The sequence below is a fragment of the Phocoena sinus genome, chromosome 14 (assembly GCF_008692025.1).
Source record: "Phocoena sinus isolate mPhoSin1 chromosome 14, mPhoSin1.pri, whole genome shotgun sequence".
In the NCBI taxonomy this organism is placed as follows: Eukaryota; Metazoa; Chordata; class Mammalia; order Artiodactyla; family Phocoenidae; genus Phocoena; species Phocoena sinus.
In genome coordinates, this window is record NC_045776.1 from 74,142,305 (window position 1) to 74,169,336 (window position 27,032).

The 27,032-nt window shown below is 42.4% G+C and overlaps 1 protein-coding gene across 3 annotated transcripts in view; it reads left to right on the plus strand.

Moving 5' to 3' along the window:
• PTPN11 (protein tyrosine phosphatase non-receptor type 11) overlaps window positions 1-27,032 on the plus strand; it is a 77,189-nt gene that overhangs the window by 22,221 nt on the left and 27,936 nt on the right. For all 3 annotated transcript variants that reach the window (XM_032654360.1, XM_032654361.1, XM_032654362.1), the window contains 5 exons: window positions 1,732-1,926; window positions 3,933-4,125; window positions 7,186-7,302; window positions 7,953-8,066; window positions 26,258-26,354. In XM_032654360.1, coding sequence (XP_032510251.1) covers window positions 1,732-1,926; window positions 3,933-4,125; window positions 7,186-7,302; window positions 7,953-8,066; window positions 26,258-26,354 — 716 coding nt within the window. The remainder of the gene's footprint in view (window positions 1-1,731; window positions 1,927-3,932; window positions 4,126-7,185; window positions 7,303-7,952; window positions 8,067-26,257; window positions 26,355-27,032) is intronic.

Consider the following 27,032-nt stretch of genomic DNA (forward strand, 5'->3'; position numbering starts at 1 on the left):
GCAACTGGAGAGGGCCCGCCCACAGCAACGAAGACCCAAAGCAGACAAAAATAAATAAATAAAACATTTATTTTTTTTAAAAAGTACATATAATAAGTAATATAACATAAAAGGAATATAATAATAAAATATAATATATACATATGTCTGTGGTCTGTGTCATGAATAATGTATAATATTACTTGTGTGCATTCTGAAATTTTCAAAAATGGTACATGCTGAGCATATCATTCTGCATTGTGCTTCTTTCATGCAATATCATGTTTGTTTTTGGCTGTGCTGTGTGGCTTGGGGTATCTTAGTTCCTCAACCAGGGATTGAACTTGGGCCCCTGCAGTGAAAGCGCCGAGTCCTAACCACTGGACTGCCAGGGAATTCCCAGTATCATGTTTTTGAGATCCATCTATGTTGCTTTATAGTCCATACCTGAAATATCTGTTTTTGTGATATGTTAAGTCAAGGTTAGAGATAGAAAGCTGAGGTGTTAAAATAGAATCAGGTGTAGCTAGAGGAGAGAGACCCATAGTGCTTTTTTTACCCACTGGAAAAGATTGTAACCAAAAGTTAGAAGTAGATATTGTTATTAACATTGTAGGACAATTTTTCTTACTTTCCTACGTTTCCATTTTCCTTTATCTTTAGTAGAATTGTGTTTATATTTAACAGAGGCTTCATCAATAACACTATAGGGTCAGACTAAAAAATAAAAAAAGGTCAGTGATTACCATTTTGGGGTTGCCAGACCCCTTGGGTCCACAAAGATGATTACGGGTGTCCTTGAGATGTACTTAATAGTACAGAAAACCAAATGGAAATCATCAAACTGCCTAGGCTAACTAAAATACCAAGTTTTAGAAACTTTTGGTCAGTGTTGTCAATTCATTGGGTTGACATACTAGCTATCTCACATGGGAAACTCTGTTAATTATGTCTTTAAAATGATTTTTAAAGATACAATTATGTATAGTATCTTAAGTGTATAGTGAGATGAGTTTTGACAAATGTGTTTATCAATGCAACCAGAACTCCAATCAAAATCTTAAGTATTTCTATCACCCTAGAAAGTTTCTTGGTGCCGGTTTCTATTCTCCCTCCCCCTAAGAGGCAACCACTCTTCTCCTTTCTATCCCCATTGACTAGCTTATTCTACAACGTCATGTAAATGAAGTCGTACAGTATATATTCTTTTGTGTCTGGCTTCTTTCTCTTAACGTAGTGTTTTTGAGATTCACCTAAGTTGATTGTATATATCAGTGGTCCTCTCTCTCTTTTATTTAAATTGCTGTGTGATATTTCATTGTATGAGTATTTATGTATCCATTTTGGCCATAAATATTTGACCTTTCAATTTTTTTCTGCTACAAAAAGGCTGCAATGAATATTCTTGTACAAGTCTTTTGGTAGCCATGCAGTTTCATTCCTTAGGGGCAAAATACTAGGAGTGGGTTTACTGGATTATAAGGTAAATGTACGTTTAATTTTAGTGATATTTGTCTTGATTAATTGATGAGAAAAATGATTGTCACTTAATATACGCAGAGCCCTTTGTGTTGAAATGGTTGACTGTGTGGTTATTTCACTCACTGCATTTGTTTAGGAAAAGCGTAAACTTGCACATTCCTTGGGTTTGTTTCAATGTTTAGGTGAAATCTGATAACGAATATGAGATCCATTTTTACTAGTAGCTCTTTATTTGTCTTTTACCCCCACTTTTCTAATGGACTATTTTAGAAGAAATGGAGCTGTCACCCACATCAAGATTCAGAACACTGGTGATTACTATGACTTGTATGGAGGGGAGAAGTTTGCCACTTTGGCTGAATTGGTCCAGTATTACATGGAACATCATGGGCAATTAAAAGAGAAGAATGGAGATGTTATTGAGCTCAAATATCCTCTGAACTGTGCAGATCCTACCTCTGAAAGGTCAGTTACATTTTCGTAACTGCAGAGTCTGCATCCCTCCCACGCCATAGGTGTGAGGTGAATGCATTATGGGGGTTTGACTTCTGTTTCTCAAACTGTAATCTTAAAAGTGTTACTAAAGTAAGAGTAATAGGATCAGATTATTCTCAGAGGGGCCTTTTCTGGCAAAAGCTTCAGTCAGTGTTACTTACACTCGTTCTACAGAAGTCTCAGACTATTCCTGTATATACTTGATACATGCAATAATTTTAAGATTATTGACCTTGAGCGTTATCGAACTTTGAGCGTTAGGAGAGGAAAACAAATGATAATGGGAACACCAAAATAGCAGTTCCCCGTAGTAGCTTCCGACCAGCTATTCAGCAATGCCACCAACAGATGTCAGTTTAAGCTCAGAAGTGGGAAAGCAGAGGACTCGGTCAGATTTTTCATCAGTTCTTTTATGTTATACCCACAAATGTGTGAGAATGACCCTAATTAGAGGGAATCGTATTATTTCAGAGATCTTTCCCCAGTGTTGGAGCTAAGCTGATGAAAGCTGGGGCTTGACTTAACTTGCATTAATTTTATTGGTTTTCTGCATTCCCAGTCTCTTCTCTCTGACTCAGTACCAAATCAGGGTCTCTTAATTAGGTTTGAATATTTTCTGTCTTCAAGTAGGTTTCTTCTACTTACACCTTCGTGTCACTGGTATTTTATGCTGATAATTTGTTTTCCAGCCACATTATTAAGCAAAAGGCTGTCAGCCAACTCTGTGCAGTTTATTTAATTTTACTCTGTTCAGTTGAGGGTAGATGAAAAATACCTCGAAGTATATTCCTTTAGTGTTGAGCCATTAGCACTATGTGCTGTGATCATGCTTATTTCCTCACCAAGATCGTGAGGGAAAAAGCCACATTATTAATATGACTATGTTAAGATGTTTTCTGTAGTAACTTAGAGTAGCACTGTTTCACAGTCTGACCTCAGACGGCCTACATTAGGACTCTGGTGTGCTGGTTAAAAATGCAGATTGCTGGGCCCCATTCAGACTTAGTGTATTGGTATCTCTCATTGTGAGGCATGGGAATTCACATTTTTAGCAAAATCCCTTGCCTCTACTCCAAGTCTTACGTGCATTAAAATTTGAAATGATGACCCAGTGGATAGTACAAGGATGTTGACAGCAAACTTGGAGGCTATTGAAGTATAGATTGGAAATCTGGAAAAGCTTGGAATGCCTGAACTAATTTATAGTGAAGATCCTTTTTAATGTAGTGTTTGCATGCCAAAGCAAGGGCAAACATTCAGATGGTTCTCTGTCGCTACCATAACTCTCTATTATAACTTCTTTAAATGACTGTAATTAAATAGTTGGTCCTTTTAGGGTTTGGCAGTAGAGAAATGACAAACTGCCTTTTTAAAAGATGGGGTATTTAAAAGAAAATAGGGGGCTTCCCTGGTGGCACAGTGGTTGAGATTCCGCCTGCTGATGCAGGGGACACGGGTTCGTGCCCTGGTCTGGGAGGATCCCACATGCCGCAGAGCAGCTGGGCCCGTGAGCCATGGCCTCTGAGCCTGCGCGTCCGGAGCCTGTGCTCCGCAATGGGAGAGGCCACAGCAGTGAGAGGCCCGTGTACCGCAAAAAAAAAAAAAAAAAAAAAAAAAAATAGGAAAGATTGAGGATATTTGCCTCCAAATGATTGTGGGCTCATTTAAGGAGTTTAATGGTCATTATTTTTTTTTTTTTTTTTTTTTTTTTGGCCGCACCGCGTGATCTGTGGGATTTTAGTTCCCTGACCAGGGACTGAACCCTGGCCATGCCAGTGAAAGCCCGGAATCCTAACCATTGTCATTTTTCCTGCCTGCTTGGGATGCAAATTCTGTCTTATGTGGAATGGATCAATCTCTTGGAGGAACGTGTGTTTTTAATTGTGTTGAGTAGAGGTGACTGTACGGTAGTTTTGTGAAAGAATGTTGTGAACGCATGGCAGAACTCAATTGATTTTTCATTTAAAAAAATTTAGGTGGTTTCATGGACATCTGTCTGGGAAAGAAGCAGAGAAATTATTAACCGAGAAAGGAAAACACGGTAGCTTTCTTGTGCGGGAGAGCCAGAGCCACCCTGGAGATTTTGTTCTCTCTGTCCGAACCGGAGATGACAAAGGGGAGAGCAATGACGGCAAGTCTAAAGTGACCCATGTTATGATCCGCTGTCAGGTAAAACCCGGATTGAACTGTGGGTCTGGTGAAACGTCATCTTTGGGTGGTTTTTTGGCTGGGAGAAGACCGACACCATTACTTCCAAAGTCATTTAGTTAAGGGCTTCTCCACTTTTAGTACCTTGTTAATTATAACTGTTTCATCATTTCCGAACTTTATTAAATTACTTATTTCCTCTCTATCTCTGGCAGATTAAGTCATGCCTCAGTACGTCACCTTCTGCCCTGCAGTATCTTTTTTTTCTCTTTGGCTGCATCACGCAGCTTATAGGATCTTAGTTCCCCGACCAGGGATTGACCCTGAACCCTTGGCAGTGAAAGCATGGAGTCCTAACCACTGGACCGCCAGGGAATTCCCAGCCCTGCAGTATCTCAGTCTGTGCTTGGTTACAGCTGGAGTCTGCCTCTGTCTCAATTTCTAAAGCGATGGCCTCAGCTTCTCCCTTGGGTCAGCACAGTCTAGCCTGTGACTACATGTACTTTCATATTATAGAATTCTGGTTAAGGCTGGGAGAACTGAACTCACCATTTCTTGTTTTTTATGTGATGGCTAGACCAGGGAGGTTGGTTCTCGGTCAACTACATCAAACTTTGTTTTGACATAGTTTCCTAAATAGCAACTGTCTATTATTGCTTCGGTTTTTCAATAAGATTAAAAAAAAAAAACCCAAAAAACCCAGCTTTATTGAGATATAATTCACACACCATACAATTCACCCTTTTAAAGTGGACAATTTGGTGGTTTTTAGTATACTCACAAATTAGGCAGCCAACAACGTTAATTCCAGAACATTTTCATCACCCCAACAAGAAACCCTGGGTTCATTACCAGTCCCTCCCCATTTTCCCCCTCCCCCCAGCTCTTGGCAACCACTAACCTCTTTGTTTCAATGGATTTGCCTATTTTGTATATTTTATATAGATGGAATCATGTAATATGTGGCCTTTTGTGACTGACTTCTTTTACTTAGCATGTTTTTCAAGGTTTATCCATGTTACAGCATGTGTCAGTAAACTCTTTATTGGCAAACATTTTGTTATATGGATATGTACCACATTTTGTTTATCCATTAAAAAATTAATGGGCATTTTGGCCCATTAATTATTATGAATAATGCTGCTATGAATATTTATATACATTTATGTATTTATCATTTTGTGATAGTCTCTGTTTGATGAGACATCATGTTCATATTTTCTTTTAATTTATACTTTCCTTTAGTTCTTTGAATATATGTATACTAGCTGGTTTAAAGTCTTTGTCTGGGCTTTCTCAAGGACAGTTTCTGTTGAATGCTTCCCACCCTCCCCCCAAGTATGGACCATATTTTCTTGTTTCTTTGCATGTCTCATAAGTTTTTGTTGGAAACTAGGCATTTTAAATAATATAATATAAATCCTTTGCCCTCCTTTCTCAGGCAGTATTATTTGTTGTTGCTACTTTTTCTTCTTCCTGTAGTTGTTGTTGCTGTTTGTGTGTTCAGTGACTTTCCTGTCTTTGTCTTGTGTGGCCACTGAAGTCTTTGCTTGGGTAGCTTAGTGATCAGTTAATGATTGAACAGAGATTTCCTTAAATGCCTTGAAACATTAAATCTCCCAGCCTTTGCCAGGGAGGCTCTGTGTGTGTGTGTGTGTGTGTGTGTGTGTGTGTGTGTGTGTGTGTTGGGGCACGACTGCCTTCGGTGCTCTGGCACCTTAAAACTCTGCCTTAGTCTTCACTTCCTGCTTGCACAGAACCTCAGGATGAGCTAGACGTAAAGATTAGGGCCTTTTTGGATCTTTCCTGGACTTCACACAGCCATGCACGTGCACATGCACATGTCCTTCTAGATTCTCAAGGGTATGTTGGAGGTTTTCAGAGCCCCCTGTGGACGATGTCTGGGTTTTCCTTTTAAGCTTTTGATCAGTCTCTTATTTGCCCTGACTGGTATTGCTGCCTTAGGCCACTGTGATATTAAACAATTGCTGCTGATTGTTTTTGGGAGATCCCCTGAAGGCCGGCTGAGTAAGCTGTAAGTCAATCAAATAAAGACAAGCTCTGAAAATAAGGCTTTCCCAGGGAGCTGCTAAACAGATCAGTGATAATTGTCTAGGGATAGGTCTGGAAAGAGCTCCAAATCCATCTGTCTACTCCAGTTATGCTAAGCTGCTTTGTTTTCACAGCTACTGTGGTTATGAGACTATTGGTTTTCAAGGCTACCAAGAAGCTGGGGAGAGGTAGGTGGGAATAGGGCAAGTTAAAAGGCCACAATTTGTTGTTCTCATCAAGGTCCAATCTTTTTCTTGAATAAATGCTCCTTGAACTTTATTGGTTAATTTTCAGAGTTCTGAAAAAGTTGATGACAATTTTTGCCAGGGTTCTTGTTACTTTTGTGAAAGAGCAGATTTTCAGAGGTCCTTACTCTGTCATTCTGAAAGTGCTTCTTCCCCCCTCACTCGATTTATTTTTAAATAAAAGGTCATACCCAAATATCTTCATGTATCATTTCTAGGGTTTTGTATTTTCTAAGTTTAACCATTTTCCTGTTGTTTTCCTGAAACAGCCTATTCTGGTCTCCTTGTCAGAAAAAATTTCCTGGTCTCTGTTTATAATTTCCCTTTTAAATTTTCATTAGAAGATGGAAGTAAAGGCTTGTATATTGGACTTCAGTGCTGCCTCACCAGCCTTAGAGCTTGTTGTGTTTCAGAGAGAAGTAGTTATTTATCTTCTGTTCAGCAGCCTTGTGTATAGTCACTTAGCCTAGAGTATAAGTAAATAGTAAATATGGTTTTTCTTTTTTTTTTTTTCTAGGTATTTAGTTAACCTATGAGGGAGAAACTTTTTTGTGGCCTAGTTAATGTTGGATACTTATTTAGAGCTTCTCACACCTCACAATGAACTCTTTTACATTGGATCTGCTTCTCCATTTTCATCATCTTTGTTGCTTCCCTTTCTTTGTGCTCTTACAGCTCTTCAATCTTTCCATTATTGGGGGAGAGTTAGTCTCTGTACTTGAGTTGGGAAAAACAGTAATTTAACATAAAGGTCATGAACATAATTTTTTTTTGGTCTTGAAAGGAACTGAAATATGATGTTGGTGGAGGAGAACGGTTTGACTCTTTGACAGATCTCGTGGAGCATTACAAGAAGAATCCTATGGTAGAAACATTGGGCACAGTACTACAACTCAAGCAGGTAAGCATTTTGGAAAGCTAAACTCCCCCTCCTTATAGAGTTTAAGAAGTCCGAACATAGAATATTCCAAACAGACAGAAGTAGAATAGTATCGTGAACCTCCATGTACCCATCACCCAGCTTCAATTACGATCAACTCATCAAATCTTGTTTCATTTATTACTCCACTCACTACCTTCTTCTTGTAGTATTTGGAAACAAATTCTAGATAGTACATCATTTTCATGATTATCTCCGTATGTAATTCTAAAAGGCCTTATGGAGTTTTTAAAGCAAAGTTTTTATCAAATTTTCATTGTAGATGCACCTTTGGTTACCTTTAGGTGATCATACCTTTACATTTTGGAGTTATTGCTGTTTCAAAGCTCACACTTATTACTTAGTGGCAAATGATACCATCTCTAACATTATGGTCTATTTATAAAGAAAAATAGGTTTGAATTTATATCAGCAAAGTGTGTGGAGATTGAAGAAACATATATTTCCTGAAAGAACAGAAAGGAAAGTGAAACTCTATTTGAAAACATTTACTGTGAACTTCCTGTCCTTGCCTCTATGAACACCAACATAGAAGTCTTTTTTTTTTTTTGCATTAACACTTTTTTCTGTAATACTTTCTTCATTTCACACCAACTGCTGAATTTGATTAGCCCCTCAACACAACTCGTATCAATGCTGCTGAAATAGAAAGTCGGGTTCGAGAACTAAGCAAATTAGCTGAGACCACAGATAAAGTCAAACAAGGCTTTTGGGAAGAATTTGAGGTAAGTTATTAAAAATAATTTTTTTACATGATTTATTAAATCCTGTTCTTAATGGAAGAGAAGTTGGTTTTATGTTTGGGATTGGATCTGAAAGACTCGGATCTGCGTCCTTTCTTAATTTGGCCATTGATTGACATGGAACAAGTTGCTGAGGGGGCTTTTTCAAATAGAGCTGCATTATGTTCTGGGAGAAGGGAGTTGGCAGTTAATATTACATGGATGAGCCAATAGCTCCATTTGGGTCTTTTGGTTTGGACTGCTGGCAAAACCCCAGAAAAAGAAAAGAATCTAATTCTTCGGAAGATTTCCAGCATTGGCTGTGGTCTTTAGAAAGAATCTATGGCTTTACTGCACTGAATAAGTGAAAGACAGTTATCTCATGGTGGCTTTAATCTGGGAGTTGAAATTTATATCTTTGAGAGGTTAAGGGAACTGATTTCTTTCCTGAAACCAGCTTGGGTAGGAGAATGTCCCCAGTGGGAGTGGGCTGTGTTCCTCTTGCACTGAAGTTTGTCACCTGCCAACTCATTGTAATCTTATTCTCTCCGTTATCATCCCTGTGACAGAAAACTTCGTCAAAAACAATTTTTTGTGTGTGTGTGCCATATTTACCTTCATAGTTATTCTTAGCATGTAGTACAGTGCCTAGTACACAGCAGAAACTCCATAAATGTTTGTTGAATGAGTATTTACATTTAGCTAATATTTATGTTATTTTATTAATACTACTCTGTTTATGGGAATGATTATTCCATACTTTTTGTAGGACTTTAGAATTCATAAATATTTGTGGAATGAATGAACAAATGAATGGCCACATGAAGTCTTTTTAACCACAGTATGTCAGATCAACTTGGTGAGATATTATTTCCACTTTACAGACAAGGAGCCTCAGACTCAGGGAGGTTAAGTAAATTGTCCAACTTCTGTACCACGAATATTGATTGAATTGCAGCACTGAGGATGTGTACAGAATAGAACAGTCATGGTCATTGCTGAACATTGCTAACCAGGGACTTGACCTCACATTTATTCTTTTATACCAGCATTGGGTTAGTCACCAAGGACACCATGGTGAACAAGATGGACAGGGTTTCGTCTTTAAGGAGCTTTGAGTTGAGAGAGGGATAAGTGCAGAAATTTTAGAAATCTTACATCAAAATTTGAATGAAAAGCCTATTTTTAAAAACTTTTTATTATGCAAAATTTCAAATATATACAGAAGCAGAGTGAATTGTATAATTATAGCAATATAAACCTATCACTCAGCATTAACAATTGTTGATATCTGGCCAGTCTTTTTATTTTTTATAAATTAATTAATTAATTTATTTTTGGCGGTGTTGGGTCTTCGTTGCTGCACATGGGCTTTCTCTAGTTGTGGCGAGCAGGGGCTACTCTTTGTTGAGGTGTGTGGGCTTTTCGTTGCGGTGGCATCTCTTGTTGTGTAGCACGGGCTCTAGAGCACAGGTTCAAAAGTTGTGGTACATGGGCTTAGTTGTTCCGCAGCATGTGGGATCTTCCTGGACCAGCAATCACACCTGTGTCCCCTGCATTGGCAGGCAGATTCTTAACCACTGCGCCATCAGGGAAGCCCCTGGCCAGTCTTTTTAAACTATACCCCACTTAACTCCCCCAGCCCTGGCTTATCTTGAAGCAAATCCCAGACGTTATTTCATCTGTAACTATTTCATTAAAAAAAATTATAACCAGGATATCATTATCACTCCTAAAACTATTAACAACAATTTCTTAATATTAACACATATCGGTCACTGTTCACATTTTCTTTTTTTTTTTTTTTTTTTTTTTTGCGGTATGCGGGCCTCTCACTGTTGTGGCCTCTCCCGTTGCGGAGCACAGGTTCCGGACGCGCAGGCTCAGCGGCCACGGCTCACGGGCCCAGCCGCTCCGCGGCACGTGGGATCCTCCCGGATCGGGGCACGAACCCGTGTCCCCTGCATTGGCAGGCGGACTCTCAACCACTGCGCCACCAGGGAAGCCCCACATTTTCTTGATACACACACACACACACACACACACACACACACACACACATGCAGATTGTTTGAATTGGGAAGTGTTTTTTCCCCACTTGATTTTGAAAAAAATTTGAATATAAAATAGATTTGTATAAAGAACCCCCATGTACTATTATCAGTTTCACCAGTTACCCCAGATATCACATGAAATATCATAAATATTTCAGTATTCATGGAATTCTTTAAAAATTAACCAAAACACTGCTACCACATCTAAAAAAAGATAATAAAAATTCATCAAATAGCTAGTCATTGTTCCAATTAGGATAGTTGTCTTTTTTTTTTTTAATTTGTTTGTTGTTGGATCATTTTTCAAATAAGTTCCCCATGGATCTCTGTTTTTAAACTCTGGTTTTTTTGTTTTGTTTTGTTTTATTTTGTTTTGTTTTGCCGTGAGGCTTGGGGGATCTTAGTTCCCCAATCAGGGATTGAACCTGGGCCCTTGACAGTGAAAGTGCAGAGTCCTAACCACAAGACCACCAGGGAATTCCCACTGTTTTTAAAATCTTAAGCCTCTTTATATTCTTACTCTCCTTTCAGCCTCTCTATTCCATCCTTTCCCCTCCCTTCCTTTCTCTTCCACTCCCTTTTCTTCTTGCTCTGTATTAGTCCATTCAGCTGATATAACAAAATACCATAGACTGGGTGGCTATACACAACTGAAATATATTTCTCAGAGTTCTCCGAATTCTGGAGTTCTGGAGGCTGGATCTGAGATCATGGTGCCAGTATGGTCCGGTGAGGGTCCTCTTCCAGATTGGCAACTTCTCATTGTATTCCCTCCTGACAGAAGGGGTGAGGGAGCTCTGTGGGCCTTCTGTATGAGGGCACTAATCCCATTCATGAGGGCTCCACCCTCCTGACCTAATCACTTCCCAAAGGCCTCACCTTCTAATACCATCACCTTGGGCATCAGGATTTCAACATAGGAATTTTGGGGAGACACAAACATTCAGACCATAGGACCCTGTTTTTTGTTACTGTTTTTGTTATTGGAGAAAGCAGGTCCTTTGTCCAGAGAGTTACTTATGATCTGGATTTTTCTGAGTGTGTCTCTGTGGTGGATTTTAACACCTTTCTCCCCTGTATTTCTTGTAAGTTGATCTATCTAGATACTTTGTTAGATCCAGTTTTTCTTTGGGAAGACTACATATGAGATGGTGTGTCAGGAGGTGCTTATGTCCTGTTGCTTCTCTTTTTTTTTTTTTTTTTGCGGTACGCGGGCCTCTCACTGTTGTGGCCTCTCCCGTTGCGGAGCCCAGGCTCCGGATGCGCAGGCCCAGCAGCCATGGCTCACAGGCCTAGCTGCTCCGCGGCATGTGGGATCTTCCCGGACCGGGGCACGAACCTGTGTCCCCTGCATCGGCAGGCAGACTCTCAACCACTGCGCCACCAGGGAAGCCCTGTTGCTTCTCTTTTTATTTTCTAAGGAGCAATTGGTAATTATTGCCTAGATCCATTCACTTATAAGGTGTGTAATAACTTTATCATTCGTCATTATTAGCTGGAATATTTCTATAAAGATAAGCTTTTTGTCACCAAGGCAGGATATATGCTTGATTCTTTCCTGTTTACTAAGTAGTTTTAAAAATAGTGTTCTCCAAAAAAAAAATTTTTTTTATCAATATGTACTTATGGATTTTTAAAACATATTTAGTGTGCTTCTATCTATGGCATTTATTATCACTTCTGTTGCTCAAATTATTTTAGCTTTGACCAGTGGGAGCTTCTGCAAGCTGGCTTCTACTCGTTCCTATACAACTCTGGTAGTTTTTGCTAGATTCCTTACTTTCTGGTGTAATAAGTTGTTACAGTGTAATACATTTCCCATGTCAGAACTGGAATCAGTCATTTCTCCAAGGAGTGAGTTAGCTTTTCTCTCATTTTCCTCCCTTTCTTCCTTCCTTCTCTTTCTTCCTTTCCTGGGAAGTGGTATTTAGAGACTACAGTCTGGGAGCCAGAAGTGTTTATTGTTGTCAGGTTGGTTATTTCTATCTCAATGGGTGGAGCTAGAAAAAATTGTCTTCTTGAAATAAATTATGAGTCCAAATGATACTTCCAATTCAAATTTAGGACTCAGACTAATAAGACTTCCGTTACCCCCAATAATATCATTACTGAAAACAGTTTAATATATTTTTTTTTTTTGCGGTACGCGGGCCTCTCACTGTTGTGGCCTCTCGCGTTGCGGAGCACGGGCTCCGGACACGCAGGCTCAGCGGCCATGGCGCACGGGCCCAGCCGCTCCACGGCATGTGGGATCTTCCCGGACTGGGGCACGAACCCGTGTCCCCTGCATCGGCAGGTGGACTCTCAACCACTGAGCCACCAGGGAAGCCCAACAGTTTAATTTTTTTCCAGCTTTTATTTTTTAATCCTTAGGGTAGATCCTTCAGAGATGTATAGTCAAATTACTGTGCTTTCAACTCATTTGTAATAGTTCTTCTCTATGTGTTTATATACTAACTGGATATACAACTAGGTTATTCGTTTCATTTTATGTTTGGATTTCAGAAATTTCTTTCTATAAAATTTTATTTACAATTATATAAAATATTGCCTTTGATTCTAAAGTCAAATATAAAAAGTACATTCAAAGAAGTTTATCTTCTATCCCTGTCTTTTCCTCCTTATATTTATAGCCATTTAAAAAAAAAGTTGAAGTTCATCATTACCTTTCAAAAAGTATAAGCAAATATATATCTGTAATTTCATAACCCATCCTTTCATGCATAAATAGTAGCATAATTTTACATACTTTTTTCCAACTTCTTTTTTTTTTATTACATTGGAGATCACTCCACAGTAGTATCTACAGATAGTCTTCATTCATTTTTACTGCACAGTACTCCACTGTGTGGATGTACCATAGTTTATTCAACCTATTGACGAGCATTTGGATAGTTTCCAAATATATTACAAAGAAGATACAATGGATAGCCTTGTGCATGCATATTTTTCTCTTTTTGCTGATTAGCCTTGTGCATGCATATTTTTCTCTTTTTGCTGATTATTGTTAATATTAACATTTTTTTGATATTCTGTGTTAAAAAAAAGTGCTGGGGCTTCCCTGGTGGCGTAGTGGTTGAGAGTCCGTCTGCCGATGCAGGGGACGCGGGTTCGTGCCCCCGTCCGGGAAGATCCCACATGCCCCGGAGCGGCTGGGCCCGTGAGCCATGGCCACTGAGCCTGCGCGACCGGAGCCTGTGCTCCGCAACAGGAGAGGACACAACAGTGAGAGGCCCCAACAGTGAGAGGCCTGCGTAACGCAAAAAAAAAAAAAAAAAAAAAAAAAAGTGCTGATTGTTACTCATCTTTACGTTTTTGTTTTTTTGTTTTTTTGTTTTTGCCGGGCCGTGTGGCTCGCGGGATCTCAGTTCCCGATCAGGGATTGAACCCAGGCCACAGCAGTGAAAGCGCCGAAACCTAACCAACTGCACCACCAGGGAACCCCCTACTCATCTTTAATTTTTATTATATATCCTACGTGATTTTGGTTAGCATATTTAAAGTCTGAAAAGTATTTTTAATTAAAATTAAAAGATATCAAACCTTTTTGGTAAATACAAGAAGTGAGCTAGGGGCTTCCCTTGTGGTGCAGTGGTTAAGAATACGCCTGCCAATGCAGGGGACACGGGTTCGAGCCCTGGTCCGGGAAGATCCCACATGCCGCGGAGCAGCTGGGCCCATGTGCCACAATTACTGAGGCCCAGGCACCTAGAGCCCATGCTCCGCAACAAGAGAAGCCACCACAATGATAAGCTCGCGCACCGCAATGAAGAGTAGCCCCTGCTTGCTGCAGCTAGAGAAAGCCCGACGCAGCAACGAAGACCCAAAGCAGGCAAAAATAAATAAATTAATTAAATTTTAAAAAAAAGTTAGCTATTTTTTTAAAAAATTTTAATTATTTTTGGCTGCATTAGGTCTTTGTTGCTGAGCGCGGGCTTTCTCTAGTTGCGACGAGTGGGGGCTACTCTTCATTGCAGTGTGTGGGCTTCTCATTGCAGTGGCTTCTCTTGTTGCAGAGCACAGGCTCTAGGCGCGCGGGCTTCAGTAGTTGTGGCTCGCGGGCTTTAGAGCACAGGCTCAGTAGTTGTGGCGCACGGGCTTAGTTGCTCTGCAGCATGTGGCATCTTCCTGGACCAGGGCTCGAACCTGTGTCGCCTGCATTGGCAGGCAGATTCTTAACCACTGCGCCACCAGGGAAGTCCCAGTGAGCTATTTTATAATCTAGTCCCATTTTTATGTTACACTTCAAAATAGCTGAGGCCATCATTTGCACAGACCACTTTTCATATAAAGTGACTATGAACTTTAAAAAAATTACAGCAGCAAATTGGGTATCTGGTGCAGTGGTGGATTCTTTAAGTTCACTTAGGCAATGCTTAGAGAAACAAAGTCAAACCTTCCTACAGCTTGTGGCAGTAGGGAGTTTTTTATGATCCCTTTGGCGGGGTCAGGATAGAACTTAGAAGGAAATCCTAGCCTGACTTTTCTGGCCATGGAAAAAGGTTGATTCTAAACGCTGATCTGATGGTTTCAGTCCGTGACATCTGAAATTCAGTTCATCTTTTATACATTATTAACAACAAAATGGGGGAAAACTGAGTTGGCTTTCAGGGGAAATGGAAAAAAACAAGATCACATCTGTACTCTACTAAGTCCTCTGTAGATGTCAGGCTGGGGTGATAAATTGTCAGGCACTAAATCAGGGCATTAACGTTTCATTTAAACTGAAGCTAGATCCAAATAGCTGATGGCCTGCTTTCTAGATCTCTTATGTACCTGCTTCTTAAATCCAGTCAGTTTTCAAAAAATTGCCCTTTAAGGTTGGGGCCAGGGGAATAAGGCTGAGAACAGAATGAACCATTATAGAAGAACTTAGGTATGTGGAAGCAGAGACTCATTAAAATCTAAATCCTCTGAAGCTGAAGTTTGATCCAACAGCAAGGCAGTAATTATTTTAGTGATTGTATCTTAGTTGTTTCCCAGAAGGTGATAAATTTGGGATCAGTTCCTTCTTACTGTGTGTTCTGGTGGTCTTTAAAGTGAACCAAAGCTCTAAATTGCAATGCCACTGATAATTTAACTCTGATAGCTATGTTTTGTTTGTCTGTATGCCCGGCTTCTCGTTTTCTGTCAAACTCTTTGTGTTCTTTTGGGTAATTTTCCCCTAGAAGACACTTACAAATTACTTCCGATTTTGATGCATCTTAAAATACAAAGTCTCTTGTGAAGCTCTTTGGTTCTTTTCTCCTTTGCTCCTGAAATAAATTCAGGTTGGTGGTTTTCTTCTAGGATATGTGGTCTGGTCAAAACATTGCAAACCCAAGTTTTTAATTTTTCCTATAGAGTCCCCATTTTTTTTTCCTGTGGTAAAATGAGATTGTCCTTTTCTATAAACATCTTTTGTCTCCTGCATATCTCTGCCATGACTGTAAAGAAGTGGAAAGTATTTCTAGATTTGTTGAAATGAAGTAAAGTTCTGTCAAAATGAGACGGACACTAAATAACTGATCAGGCAGGTTTTGATCCTGCAATTTTGTCCCTGTGTTGTGCAAGTTACCCGAAACCTGAATTCAACCCTTGTGTGTCACCGTGAGAGGCATATCGCATGGCTGCATTTATAGGGTATCTGCCCTCTCTCTGTGCCTGTTCTTCCCTTTGAGTCTCTAGACCTGAGTTGCCAAGGGGCACTGTGAGTTGAGCCTGGACGTCATCTGACTGCAGGACCCAAGTTGAGGATGGAAATCTTGCTGTTGATTGTCCTTCGGCTGCCAGACTTTGCCTTCACCCTCCTCTTCCATCTCACTGCCCCCTCTGTATCCAGAACCCCGGCTCTCCACACACCTGTTTCGTTCTTCTTTCCCTGCGGAAGGTTTCTTTGCTTCTTGACTTACGAACTTTACTTCTTACCCCTTTCAGATATTGAAACTGGCAACTTTCAGTCATTGTATCAAAGTCTCAGCGATTTTCACTGGCTCAGACGCCATCCATCTCTGGTCCAAGGACACCATCACATAGAACAAAGACATCTTCATGGACCACTGTGTTTGGGGAAAAATAGTTCTCAGATGAAGGTTATAGGGAGTTGGGCAGACATCCCCAAAATATCTCCCCCAAACAGTAGCCATTGGTGGTGGCAGTGATTAATTTGTTCATTCATTTAACAAATATTTATTAAGCACAGACTCTATGCTGGAGTCTCTGTTCTAGGTTCTGGGGATGTGGCAGAGAACAAGTCATAGTCTTTATCCTTGTGGAGTCAGTTGGGAGAGACAGACAGTAAACAAAGAAGCAGGTAAGTATTCATTATGTGAGATGGTGATAAATGTTGTGAAGAAAATAAAGTAGGGGAAGATAAAAAGGGTGTGCTGATGGGGGCATCACCATTTTACATAGAGCTCTCTGACAGAGTGGCATTTGGGTGGAGACCTGATGGAAATAATGGAGCAAGGCATGCAGATAACCTCAAGAAGAACATTCCAGGCAAAGGGAACAGCAAGTGCAAAGGCCCTGAAGTGGGAATGTGCTTAATGCGCGTGGTGCACAATCAGCGGACAGGCCAGTACTATCAGAGGAGGGTGAGCAAGAGGGAACGTAGGTGGAGCCATGACGGAGGGGTCAGATCCCACAGGGCACTGTGGTCAGGGTAAAGCTGTTGGCTTTTACTTGGAGTAAGATGGAAAATCTAAGGAGAGTTCTGAGCACAGGAGTGAGGTGATCACTCAGGTTGCCACACGGAGGACAGTCTGCAAGGGGAAGGACAGAAGCAGGGAGATGGGCGGGGAGGCAAATTGCAATAATTTGAACAGAGAAATAATGTTGGCTTTGACCAGGGCAGCAGCAGCGGAGGTGCTTGAGAACTTGAGACTTTTTTGAAGGTAGAATTGTCAGTATTTGAAGGTAGAGTTGACAAATTGTATGGTTAAGATAGAGGTGAGGCAGGATAAGGTGAAAGTTTTTGGCTTGAGCGATTAATTAGTAGGATGGACTTACCGTTTGCTTAGATGGGGAAGAATGGAAGGAATGGGTTTGGCGGAGACTCGGAGGGATGAGTTTTGGGGGAAACTGGGAGGGATGGGTTTTGGGGCAAGTGATCAACTTCCATTTTAGACATGTTAAAGTCTGAACTGCCTATTACATACCTAATGGGAATATGATTCTTCAGCTAATTCAATTGTGTTACAGGTGGGATTACACTAGAATGTTCTTCCTTCCTCACTTCACCTTGCTAACGTCTCTTCATTCTTCAGTTCCCAGCATCAGGGTCATTTGTCATTTTCTCAGGGAAACCTCCTTGATCCCTGTCCCTATGCCTGGATTGATTCTTCCTGTTATATGTGCACATAGCAGCAGATCCTTTCCTTTGTAGAGTTTACCATCCTTGGAATTCATGAATAATTTGTGTAGTTATTGGTTTAATGTTTGTTTCTTGTCACTGTGAATCCACAGAAGCAGATGGCGTTACGAGGTCTGTTGGAATAAAAAGAGGTCTTGTTCAAGTGAAACTGTTGGTGAAAAAATGAAGAGACAAACTTTGATCCTGCTGTTTTATGTCTGCTGTGTGCATATTATCTAAAAACATAGTCCGGGTCAGTCTGTGGGCCTCACAAGGACAGATAGTCCTGTTTTGTTCACTGTAGCCCCAGAATCCAGCAGAGAGCCTGGCACACAGGAGGCACAAAATAAGTATTTGTGTTGTGTTGAATCTGAGCTGTTTTCCATAGCAAGAGAGACTTGTATTGGCTTCAGACCCTTTGCTTATATTCAATAGGGAACAGCTTTCTGATGCTTAAAAAGTGTGGAGGAATGTTCCAGGCTTTGCTTTGAGATGTTCGTCTTTATTCCCATGCAGTTTTCATTTGGAGCCCCTGTTTGAGGCTTGGTGAATGCACATTTCAGTCTCTGAGACCCCTCTACACACTTGCTTAAAAGGATGTCATTCAGGGTCGCAGTAATGAATTTCAGGCAGATTTTAGTTTTGAACCCTCTGTTTCTGATTTAAAAAAAAAAACACAGTACACACAGACAAACCTTCCACAACACCTTTTTAACTGGGGTTCTATTTTCTCAGCTCTTTAAAGCTTATTTTCCTTAGTAATTGGGTTTTTTTTTTTAAAGCCCAGCCTCCTTCTGTTATACAAGCCTCTCTTCCCTGTCGTGGTCTGAAGCTGTGCTCCGTTTGCATGGGCATCGCAGGCATTTCTCTGACAGCCACACAGATGTCCTGGATTCCACCAGCAGCTCTGCCAACCGACAGAGCTAGTGCCTTTCTTCAAACCCACAAATTCTACTTGGAGATGGTTAGGTTTTATGGAGACAAGGCTTTAACTGCACCCCAAAGCTGTGTCTCAAAAAATAATTCTTGCTGGTGATCTCTAGTGGAAATCTTCTGCTTGGTGACTAAGCAAAGCCATATTGAACAGCTACCCCAACCAGGGCTCCAGCCTCATGATTAAAAATGCTCCGGGAGGGCAGCCTTGAGCTGTCACCAGGCTTTTCCATGCAGGCCTGAGCTCCTGGCTGCTTGATAGAAGGGCTGCTCCCTTCTGGTGGGCAGAGCATCACAGTGGCTAAGGGGTTTTATTCCACAAGCTCCATTCTGGAGAAATTCCTTTGTTTCCTTTGAACTATTTCTCTTTCAGCCCACTCCACCACCACCACCACCCCCGCCTGCCCTTGCTTTTGTTCTATGCCCCTCCAGTGTCAGGTTTTTCTCTTTAGAGTTGTTTTCATTTGCTGGAGATGCTTGACATCTTTACAGAGAATTGAAGAACCGAAGGTGCTTCCAGGTGCTTTCACATCTCTGCTGTACCTTCCCCTTTGCCTTTGAACAACCTTGCTGCTTTCCGCACTGTGGGCCTGTGTTGCAGCCTCCATTTCTTCTTAGCCCCTTTCTTCTTTAACCTTGGAATGTGACAGCCCACAGTATGCTGAAGTAACACTTTGAGAAGACACCAGTGGCTTTCTTATTAAGATTAAAAAATAATCTTTTCTCTGGCCTCTTTCTTCCGTGAGCCGCTCTTGAGACAGCTGTCCAGTTCCTCATTCCCACCATTTTCTTGTTTCTCTGATCCGCAGCGGCATGTGCCTGGTTTATTCCTTCCTCCCCTCCCTTGTGCTCTTCTTGCTGTTCGTTGCTTTTTCTTCTCCCAACCAGTTAACTCTGGTGGTTCTCCAGGACGTGGTCTGGGCCCTCTGCTTATCTTGCTTTAAACTTGCTCTTCACTGAGGAGCACATCCATTTTCACCCTCCTCTGATTACTGCTAAGTTTGTGTTGCTTCCCGGCTCTGGCTCTACCTTTTTTTTTTTTTTTTTTTTTTGCGGTACGCGGGCCTCTCACTTTTGTGGCCTCTCCCGTTGCGGAGCACAGGCTCCGGACACGCAGGCTCAGCGGCCATGGCTCACGGGCCCAGCCGCTCCGCGGCATGTGGGATCTTCCCAGACCGGGGCACGAACCCGTGTCCCCTGCATCGGCAGGTGGACTCTCAACCACTGCGCCACCAGGGAAGCCCTGGTTCTACCTTTTGAATTGTGCCTTCCACACTTCTTCTTGGCTGTAATAGCTCTTCAAACTCAAGCATTCACAACCAGACCTGTTATTTTGTTATTTTCCCCTTCAGACCAAATATCCCCTTTTACTTCTCATCTCTGGTGGTTGTCCTGTGTTCTCTGACCCTGTAGGCTGGAATCCTCAGAGCATCCCTTAACTCATCTTTCTCTCCTTTCTCCCATACCTTGCCATTCACCAGGTCCGGTTGATTTTTCTTTCCTAGTTGTCTTTGTGGTCTTAGAGGAAGGAAAGAAATTAGCATTTATTGTCTGCTTGGTGCTGCATTTTGGGCTAGGGAAATCATCTCATTGCATCCCCAAATCTGATGCGGTAGGTAGATCTTGTGTCCCTGGGTGCTCTGAGAGATCAAGGCACCTGCCCAGGACTGCCCAGGTGGGCAGCAGCAGAGACAGGAGTCTCGCCTGATGCCAGGGGTGCAGGCTCTCATCGCCTCACAAGACACCAGCTGCCGTTTTACTCTCGGCCTCTGCCCTTCCATTCGCCCTTCATGCTAATCTACTCTCAGCATTTCTCCTGTCACTCTTCTGCTCAAAAACCTTCAGTGGCTCCCGATTTCCCACCAGAGGCATAGCATTTTCATTTTGAATATGAAGACACTGAAGCCCAGAAGAAGGGAGGAAGTTGTCCCCAAGGATGTGGCTAGCAAGTAGTTGGCTGCGGTTTGAACTTCCAGAACTTCTGACTCTAAGTCTACCGTGCTGTGCTTCTCAGCCGTTGAAGATCTCCTGCCCAGTTCTCAAGGCCCCCCATCTCCCCATCTAACCTCATTTCCCACACTGACAGAACTCAGCTTCCAGACTCTTTGACCAGTTTCCTTCACCCTAACTCTGAGGCCACTAACTCTGGCCTCTTAGCCACCTTTGCTTATGTCCCTAACTTGCTGGGATGTTTTCCTCCCTTCCTTGTACCCATCTTAGCCCCTCACTTGCCTCAGGCCTCACCTCCTCCCAGAAACCTGCTTCACTTAGTTTTCATGGATCTCACTCCCTAAATTCCACACCACATAATTAATTACACACTTAATCATAGATTATTACACACTTATTACATAGATTAATTACACACTTAATCATAGATTATTAATGATAGATTTGTCTTGTACTGTTTGCTGCTGTTTCCTATGTCAGAACCTGTTCTCCTCTGGGGACCGTGTCTTCTAGATTTGTTTTTCTACTTCACCTTGTTGGAGGAAGGAGGTGACTTAACTGCAAACAAGCACCTGGAAAGGAACCAAATCTTGGATTGGTTTTGTCCCTCACGGTGCTTTGTAAGTGCTTGTCCATCAGTTGGGACCTTCTCTGGTGCTGAGAATCTCCAGCTGCCCTTTCACTCCTGGATGATGCCGCGGACTCATTGGGGACGAGCCTCCCCAACTCCACCGTGGGGAAATGGTGACAGGCCGTGCAGCGTGGCATCTGGAAATGGGGGCTTTCACCTGCCGGTGGTGCCTGGTAACACCACAGAGTTTGCAGTAAAGAGGACGGAGTGAGAATTCTAGTGTTCCTCTGTGCGGAGGGCAGATGCCAAAGGGAAACAGAAGTTCATTCAGACCGGGAAGAAGGCCCAGTCTGGCGCCTGCCTACGTGGTTACTGTTGTCTTATTATTTGTGGCCCCCACTAGAGAGGCCATCTGCCTGACAGCCGTCCTCAGCCCTCTTTCTCTCCTTCAGGTGACCAGCCATGAGTGGGGTAGGGGGAGAGTTAATAGGAGCTTTTACATTTTTATCTTTTTATAATTTATAAAAACGTTCTTTTATTATTGAAGTTTTCACACACGCCAAAGTTGAAAAAACAGGACGATGGACCTTCTTTTTCCCAACACTCAGCTGTAACACTTACCAGTATTTTGTTAATCTTGTCTCCTCCCCTTGTAGTTCTGTTTTTTTGTTTTGTTGTTGTTTGTGGCCACCACTGCCGCCTGCAGTGGAAGCGTGGAGTCTTAACCACTGGATCGCCAGGGAAGTCCCTGTAGCTTTGTTTGTAAAAACACTGTACAGTTTGGTCTGGCCTTAATGGTTAGTGGCGTTATTTTTTCTTCCCTTAGCAATTTGTCCCTGTTGCTCAGAGCAGTGCAGGCAAATGGTTCTCAGGCCACTGTCCTGGCACATGGGGCTGCCTGGCTCTGCCCATTCATTTGTTGTTTGTCTGTCTTTCTTTGATCCTGTTTCTCCACTTGCATTCGTGACATTCTGGTCAAGAGCCGGTTCCAGTGGTCTTTAATCAGAGGACTTTGGAAGCCTGTGAGGGTCTCTTTCTGTCATCACGGTGACTGGGGATGCTGCTACTGGCATTTAGGCTGGAGGCTGGCAGGGGTCCAGGTGTGGGGAGCACAGATGTTCAACAGCCATAGCTGTGAGGGACCGTTCTGCATTGTGAACACCTGTTCCGTCCACACTCAGTCATGCTGCTGGGCACGCCTAATGTACAATGTGGATTGGGGATTGCCTTTCTCTTCATGCCTTTTATAAACGCTTAAAAGTTTGATATAATCCATTTGTTGATCACTGTTGATTCATGTAATCAGGTGACTGTAACTAGCCTCTGGTCCTTTCTGAGGGTTCATCCTTGGTTGCAAACCCTTTGGTTGTTTTACTTGGGAAAATGGGGTATCTTGCAGCCTGTGCCCCAGCTCTCGTTGCCTGTCCCACGCCTTATCGCTGGCATCCTGCCAGGCCCAGTGGAGAATGGGGATGGAGACAGTGACATTCAGCTGCAGGTCATTCACAGCTTTTGGTGCCCTGGGGGCAGCTGAGAGGGAGGTTGTGGAAGATCAACCTTGAAGGGATTGTAAACTCCTGGGGGCAGGGCTTGGTGGCTATTCTCCTGCCTCTTCCGGCCATCAGCCTGCTGCTGCTGGGGAGGAAGCGCCCCTTAGCAGGCGGTAGCTGATTATCTCGGGTGCAGTTGGGGAGCCTCTGCAGGCAGAACATGGAAAGTGACAACTTCTGAGTTCTTTTTATTTTCAGTCTCACTGGAGATGGATGGCAGCCTTCCACTGTGGGAAATGAAATGTGTTCAGGCAACTTGGGCCCCAGGCGCAGATGAGAATGGGCTAGTGGGCACTGAGGAAGGAGCAGGGGCTGGAGGGGGAGAGGCGCACTGTTAGTCATTACTAATCCGTGACAGCTGCCAGCCAGCCGCTGGCGGTTAGCACCCTACTGCACCCGGGACACAGGGTCCCTGGGCCTGTCTTTTCTGGAACACTCCAGGGCCCAAACTGTCTCAACTTGTGTGCTGTTCCAACCTCAAATCCACATGGAAGATGCAATTGGTAACTTAACGCAGGATGAGGGAAGACAGAGGCTGAGCTGAGTAGATGGTCCAGCCAACATGCTATGGGTATTGGTGAGGATTTCCCTGGCCTGGAACTCTGGATTATTCTAGCAAAGTGTTCTTGGTGTGTGAGATGATTTTCCGTGGCACCCCATTACAGTAAGATCGAATTAGCGAATGAGGAAGGTTTTTCTCTTTTTTAACCCTTACCCATTTCTTTTGACGCGGCTTAGGAGAAGGTCTGAGTACAGTTTTAGTATGCCTCTAACACCTACCTCTAACACCTGCCAGTGTCCCTTTTCCTTTACAGAGTCTCAGGCATGCTACAGTATCCAGGTAGAATTTGACAATATTTTGTTTTTATTATATTCCTTTTTCTGGTTACCTTCCATATATGGCAAGTGATACTGGTTTTCATGTGTGCTAGTAATATGCAATTTCCTTTTGAAATACATTTTCTGAAGGGGGAAAAAAGAGGCTGTTAATTTAAGAAAACAATTGATATAACAGGTGATGTGCTGAGATGGCACAGCATCTTGAAGATGCTTTTCAAATGACTAAAGATCCGGAAGTGCTGTTTTAATATTTTGCCTACGTGGTTTTTCTTTATGTTGAAGCCAGGCCGACAGTGTCAGCATGGGATGCTGAGTGTGGGCCCTGTAGTGCCGAGGTCATCACCATGATGGTCTGTGGTTTGTATGTCTCCCTCCACCCCCTTCTGTATTTATTTGTTCATTCAACGGATACATTTTGAGTGCCTGCTTTGTGCTGGATGCTGTGCTGTTTGCAGGCAAACAGGGGTGGTCCATGCTCTCTAATAGAAGAGACAAGATTGTAAAAACGTAGCTGGGATTCAGTGTGACGAGCGTACTCACGGAGGGACGTGCTGCAGCCCTTGAACTGGTATTGTGAGCCACAGGGAGGTCGTGCTGAGTGGGTCAGGAGAGCTTCCCAGAGGAGGAGGTATTTGGGGTGGGTCCTAATGAGTAAGTAAAATGTAACCATACATAGGTACTCAAGGCAGAGAAAGGGAATTCTAGGCAGAGGGGATGGCATGAATAAAAACATGAAGGCCTGAAGAAACATGGTGAGTTCAAGACTCTTGTGTATATTTGGTGTGGCTAGAGTGTAGACAGTGCGCCTTAACTGTTAACACCAGCCCTATGGGGTAGGTAATTAGGATTAGCCCCACTTTACACTTGAGGACACTGAGGCATGGACAGGATAGTAACTTGGCAAAGCAGAAGCTGAGGTTAGAGGCAGGCCTCCATTAGCTCAGAGAAGGTTTCCTGAGTTGTTCTGAAAAGCGTGCATTTGATCTTGAAGGCAGAGGGAGAAACTGAAGGTGATTAAACAGGGCGGGACTGGGTGAAATCTGCCTTTTCTAGAGATTGCTCTGGCAGTGTGCCCTCCACAAGTGAAGCGTCACTTGAAGTTTGTTCCGTAAGTGAACACTTGAATGCTTTGCTGTCAAGTTTGTTTTGAATCAAGCACCTAGTTATTTCCTAGCATGTGTCCCGCCCTCCCCCCACCCCATTGTAGCTTTTGTTGATGTTGTTTCTCTTCACTTGGTTGATGTTTAAGTGATTGATTCGGTTCATAGTGTTTGAACCTCACCTTAATGTCTAATAATCAAGATCAGACTTTCTTCCTAACACAGCAATATTGCGCGGTAAGGCTGGCTCACAGTTCAGAGGAAATGCCAGCTCCAAGAAGGCAAAGGGCTGTAATTACTTAAAGTGACCTCATTTAAGAATTTTGAGTGACCGTTTGATTGTCAGAGTTCTGCATACATTGTATTTTATTTCTGTCCAGGTTTCCACTGGCTGAACACTTTGGTTATGAGCTGAGTGCCAAGGCCAAATATTGCATTTTGAAACTGAGAGTCAAACTAGCAATTTAAACTCCTGACTTTCGTACCTGTCTGTGAAATTCTGATAAATGAAATGGAAATCTAACAGGGCTGCTGTGTTACGAAATACTGACTCTGCCTCTCCTTGTAGAGAAATCTCTAAGGGAAAATCATTTTAGCATATATAAATATATTAAAAAAATATATAACACACCTTTTCCCCCCCTTTTTTTAGTCTTCTTTTCACTTTCTTGATTTGCCCCATTTGTGATTTCCCATTCAAATTAGGCTTGTTTGAAACCAAGGGTCCCTTGAAGAGGCACTTGTGGTAATTTTGAAAATGAAACCTACTCCTTGAAAATACTTCAGCCTAGCTTGTCCACCTTCCTGTCTGTTTCTGCAGCTGGTGCTTCTCACCACTTCCCCACATCCTCTCTTCCCCTGGGACCAGCTCCGCTGTGGCTGCCTAGTTTAGGCTCTTGCCCTGATCGCGTTCCCCACCTCCTTTACCTGCAGAGGTGTCCTTTCTGACCCCTCGCTTTGGGAGCCCAAGAGTTCTTCTCCTCCGTCTCTGGCTGTGGTAGAGGATAGGGGCCCCCTCCCCTCAGAGCATAGGAGAGTGGGTGTCTGTGCAGACGCAGGCTGGCTGCCCAGGGCACTGACATGGGTTTGAGGCATAGGAGGACTCTAAAGCCTTGCTAACAAAGCTTGCATGCCCATGATCTAGTGGTACCAGAACTACTTCTACTGTCCCCCAGGATCCAAATTTGAGAACTGACTTTCAGCTTGCTCTGAATTAATCAATGGTAAAAGGCAGATCATAAAATCCTCAAGAACATGGATCATATGTATTATTTGGATGCTGTATACCAATGCTCATTGGCTTTCATTCTTAATAATTGTTTTAAAAGGTTTCTCTTCTTATAAATATTTATTTATTGTAGCAAATTTAGGCAAAAAACAGTTAAGAAAGAAAAAGAAAGAAAAGAAAAAGAATAATCCCACTGCTCTCAAAAAAATAATCCCCGTTACTTTTTTGGTGTACATCCTTCTGCCATTTCTTATATACACAGGTGCATGCAGACATATGGGCTTATGTAAGACACTGTTTTGGAAGTTTGACCTGCTTTTCAGTTAATACTTACTCTGATCATCATTCCAAGGCATTAAATATTCTCCTAGGATATCTTTTAAACGTCCGTAGAACATTTTTTGTATGAATGAACGAAAGTGTTTATTTAGGCAGCCCTTTCTGGTTGGACATTTATGTTGTTTCCAGTGTTCCTGCCACTCTTGATATAGCATTAAGGTGAGCTTTCTTGTAGCTATTGCCCACGACTCTGGAACATTTCCTAGGATAAATTCCCTAAAGTGGAAGTGCTGGGTCAAGCTTTTCTTTTTTGAAGCTTTTGGTGCATAATAATATTTACTTTTGTTTCTCTCTAGACACTACAACAACAGGAATGCAAACTTCTCTACAGCAGAAAAGAGGGTCAGAGGCAAGAGAATAAAAACAAAAATAGATATAAAAACATCCTGCCCTGTAAGTATCAATGTATTTCTCCATAATAGTCATTCTTGGAGGTTTTGATTCCCAGTGTCTCAGTAACTTTTCTGGGGGCCATGTGCTTTCTCAGCAGATCCAAGGCCTTAGCTTCTTTTAATTGTAAGTTGTTTCCAAAATAATCAGCTGTTTTGGGGATGGATGGCCTCATTCACTGAGTTCCTGTGATGTTGATTACGGAGTAAAATTGCCACTGGGAGACTTAGTGTGTGGTTGTTTCCTTCTGTTAATTAATTTTGCCTGTGTAGGAGAGATCATCTCAAGGCTTGCCATCTCCCAGGGTCTCACCATCAGGCTCAAGTGTCCCAGGCTTGTGTCCTTGCTTTGCAGCGCCCAGCCCTTGGGTCTTGGGGACGGCACGCCTCCTTTCTGGGGTTCTGTTCCCTCATCTGGGGAACAGACGAGCTCCTCCTGGGGGTTCTTCCAACTGTTCCCTTCATCTTTTCTGACATCCCTCATCCCTTGAGCTCAAATTACTGGAGATTCAGGTGCATACCTATGCTTTGCTCAGAAGTAGACCTTGTGATATTCATAAAGCAGTACCTCCTTTAACACCCAGGTGCTGCCAGGTAGAGCCTGAGTTGAACTGTAGTGAAAAAGAGGCCCAGAAGGATGTAGGCCTTGGGTGAGGATCCCAGAAATGGCACCACACAGTTG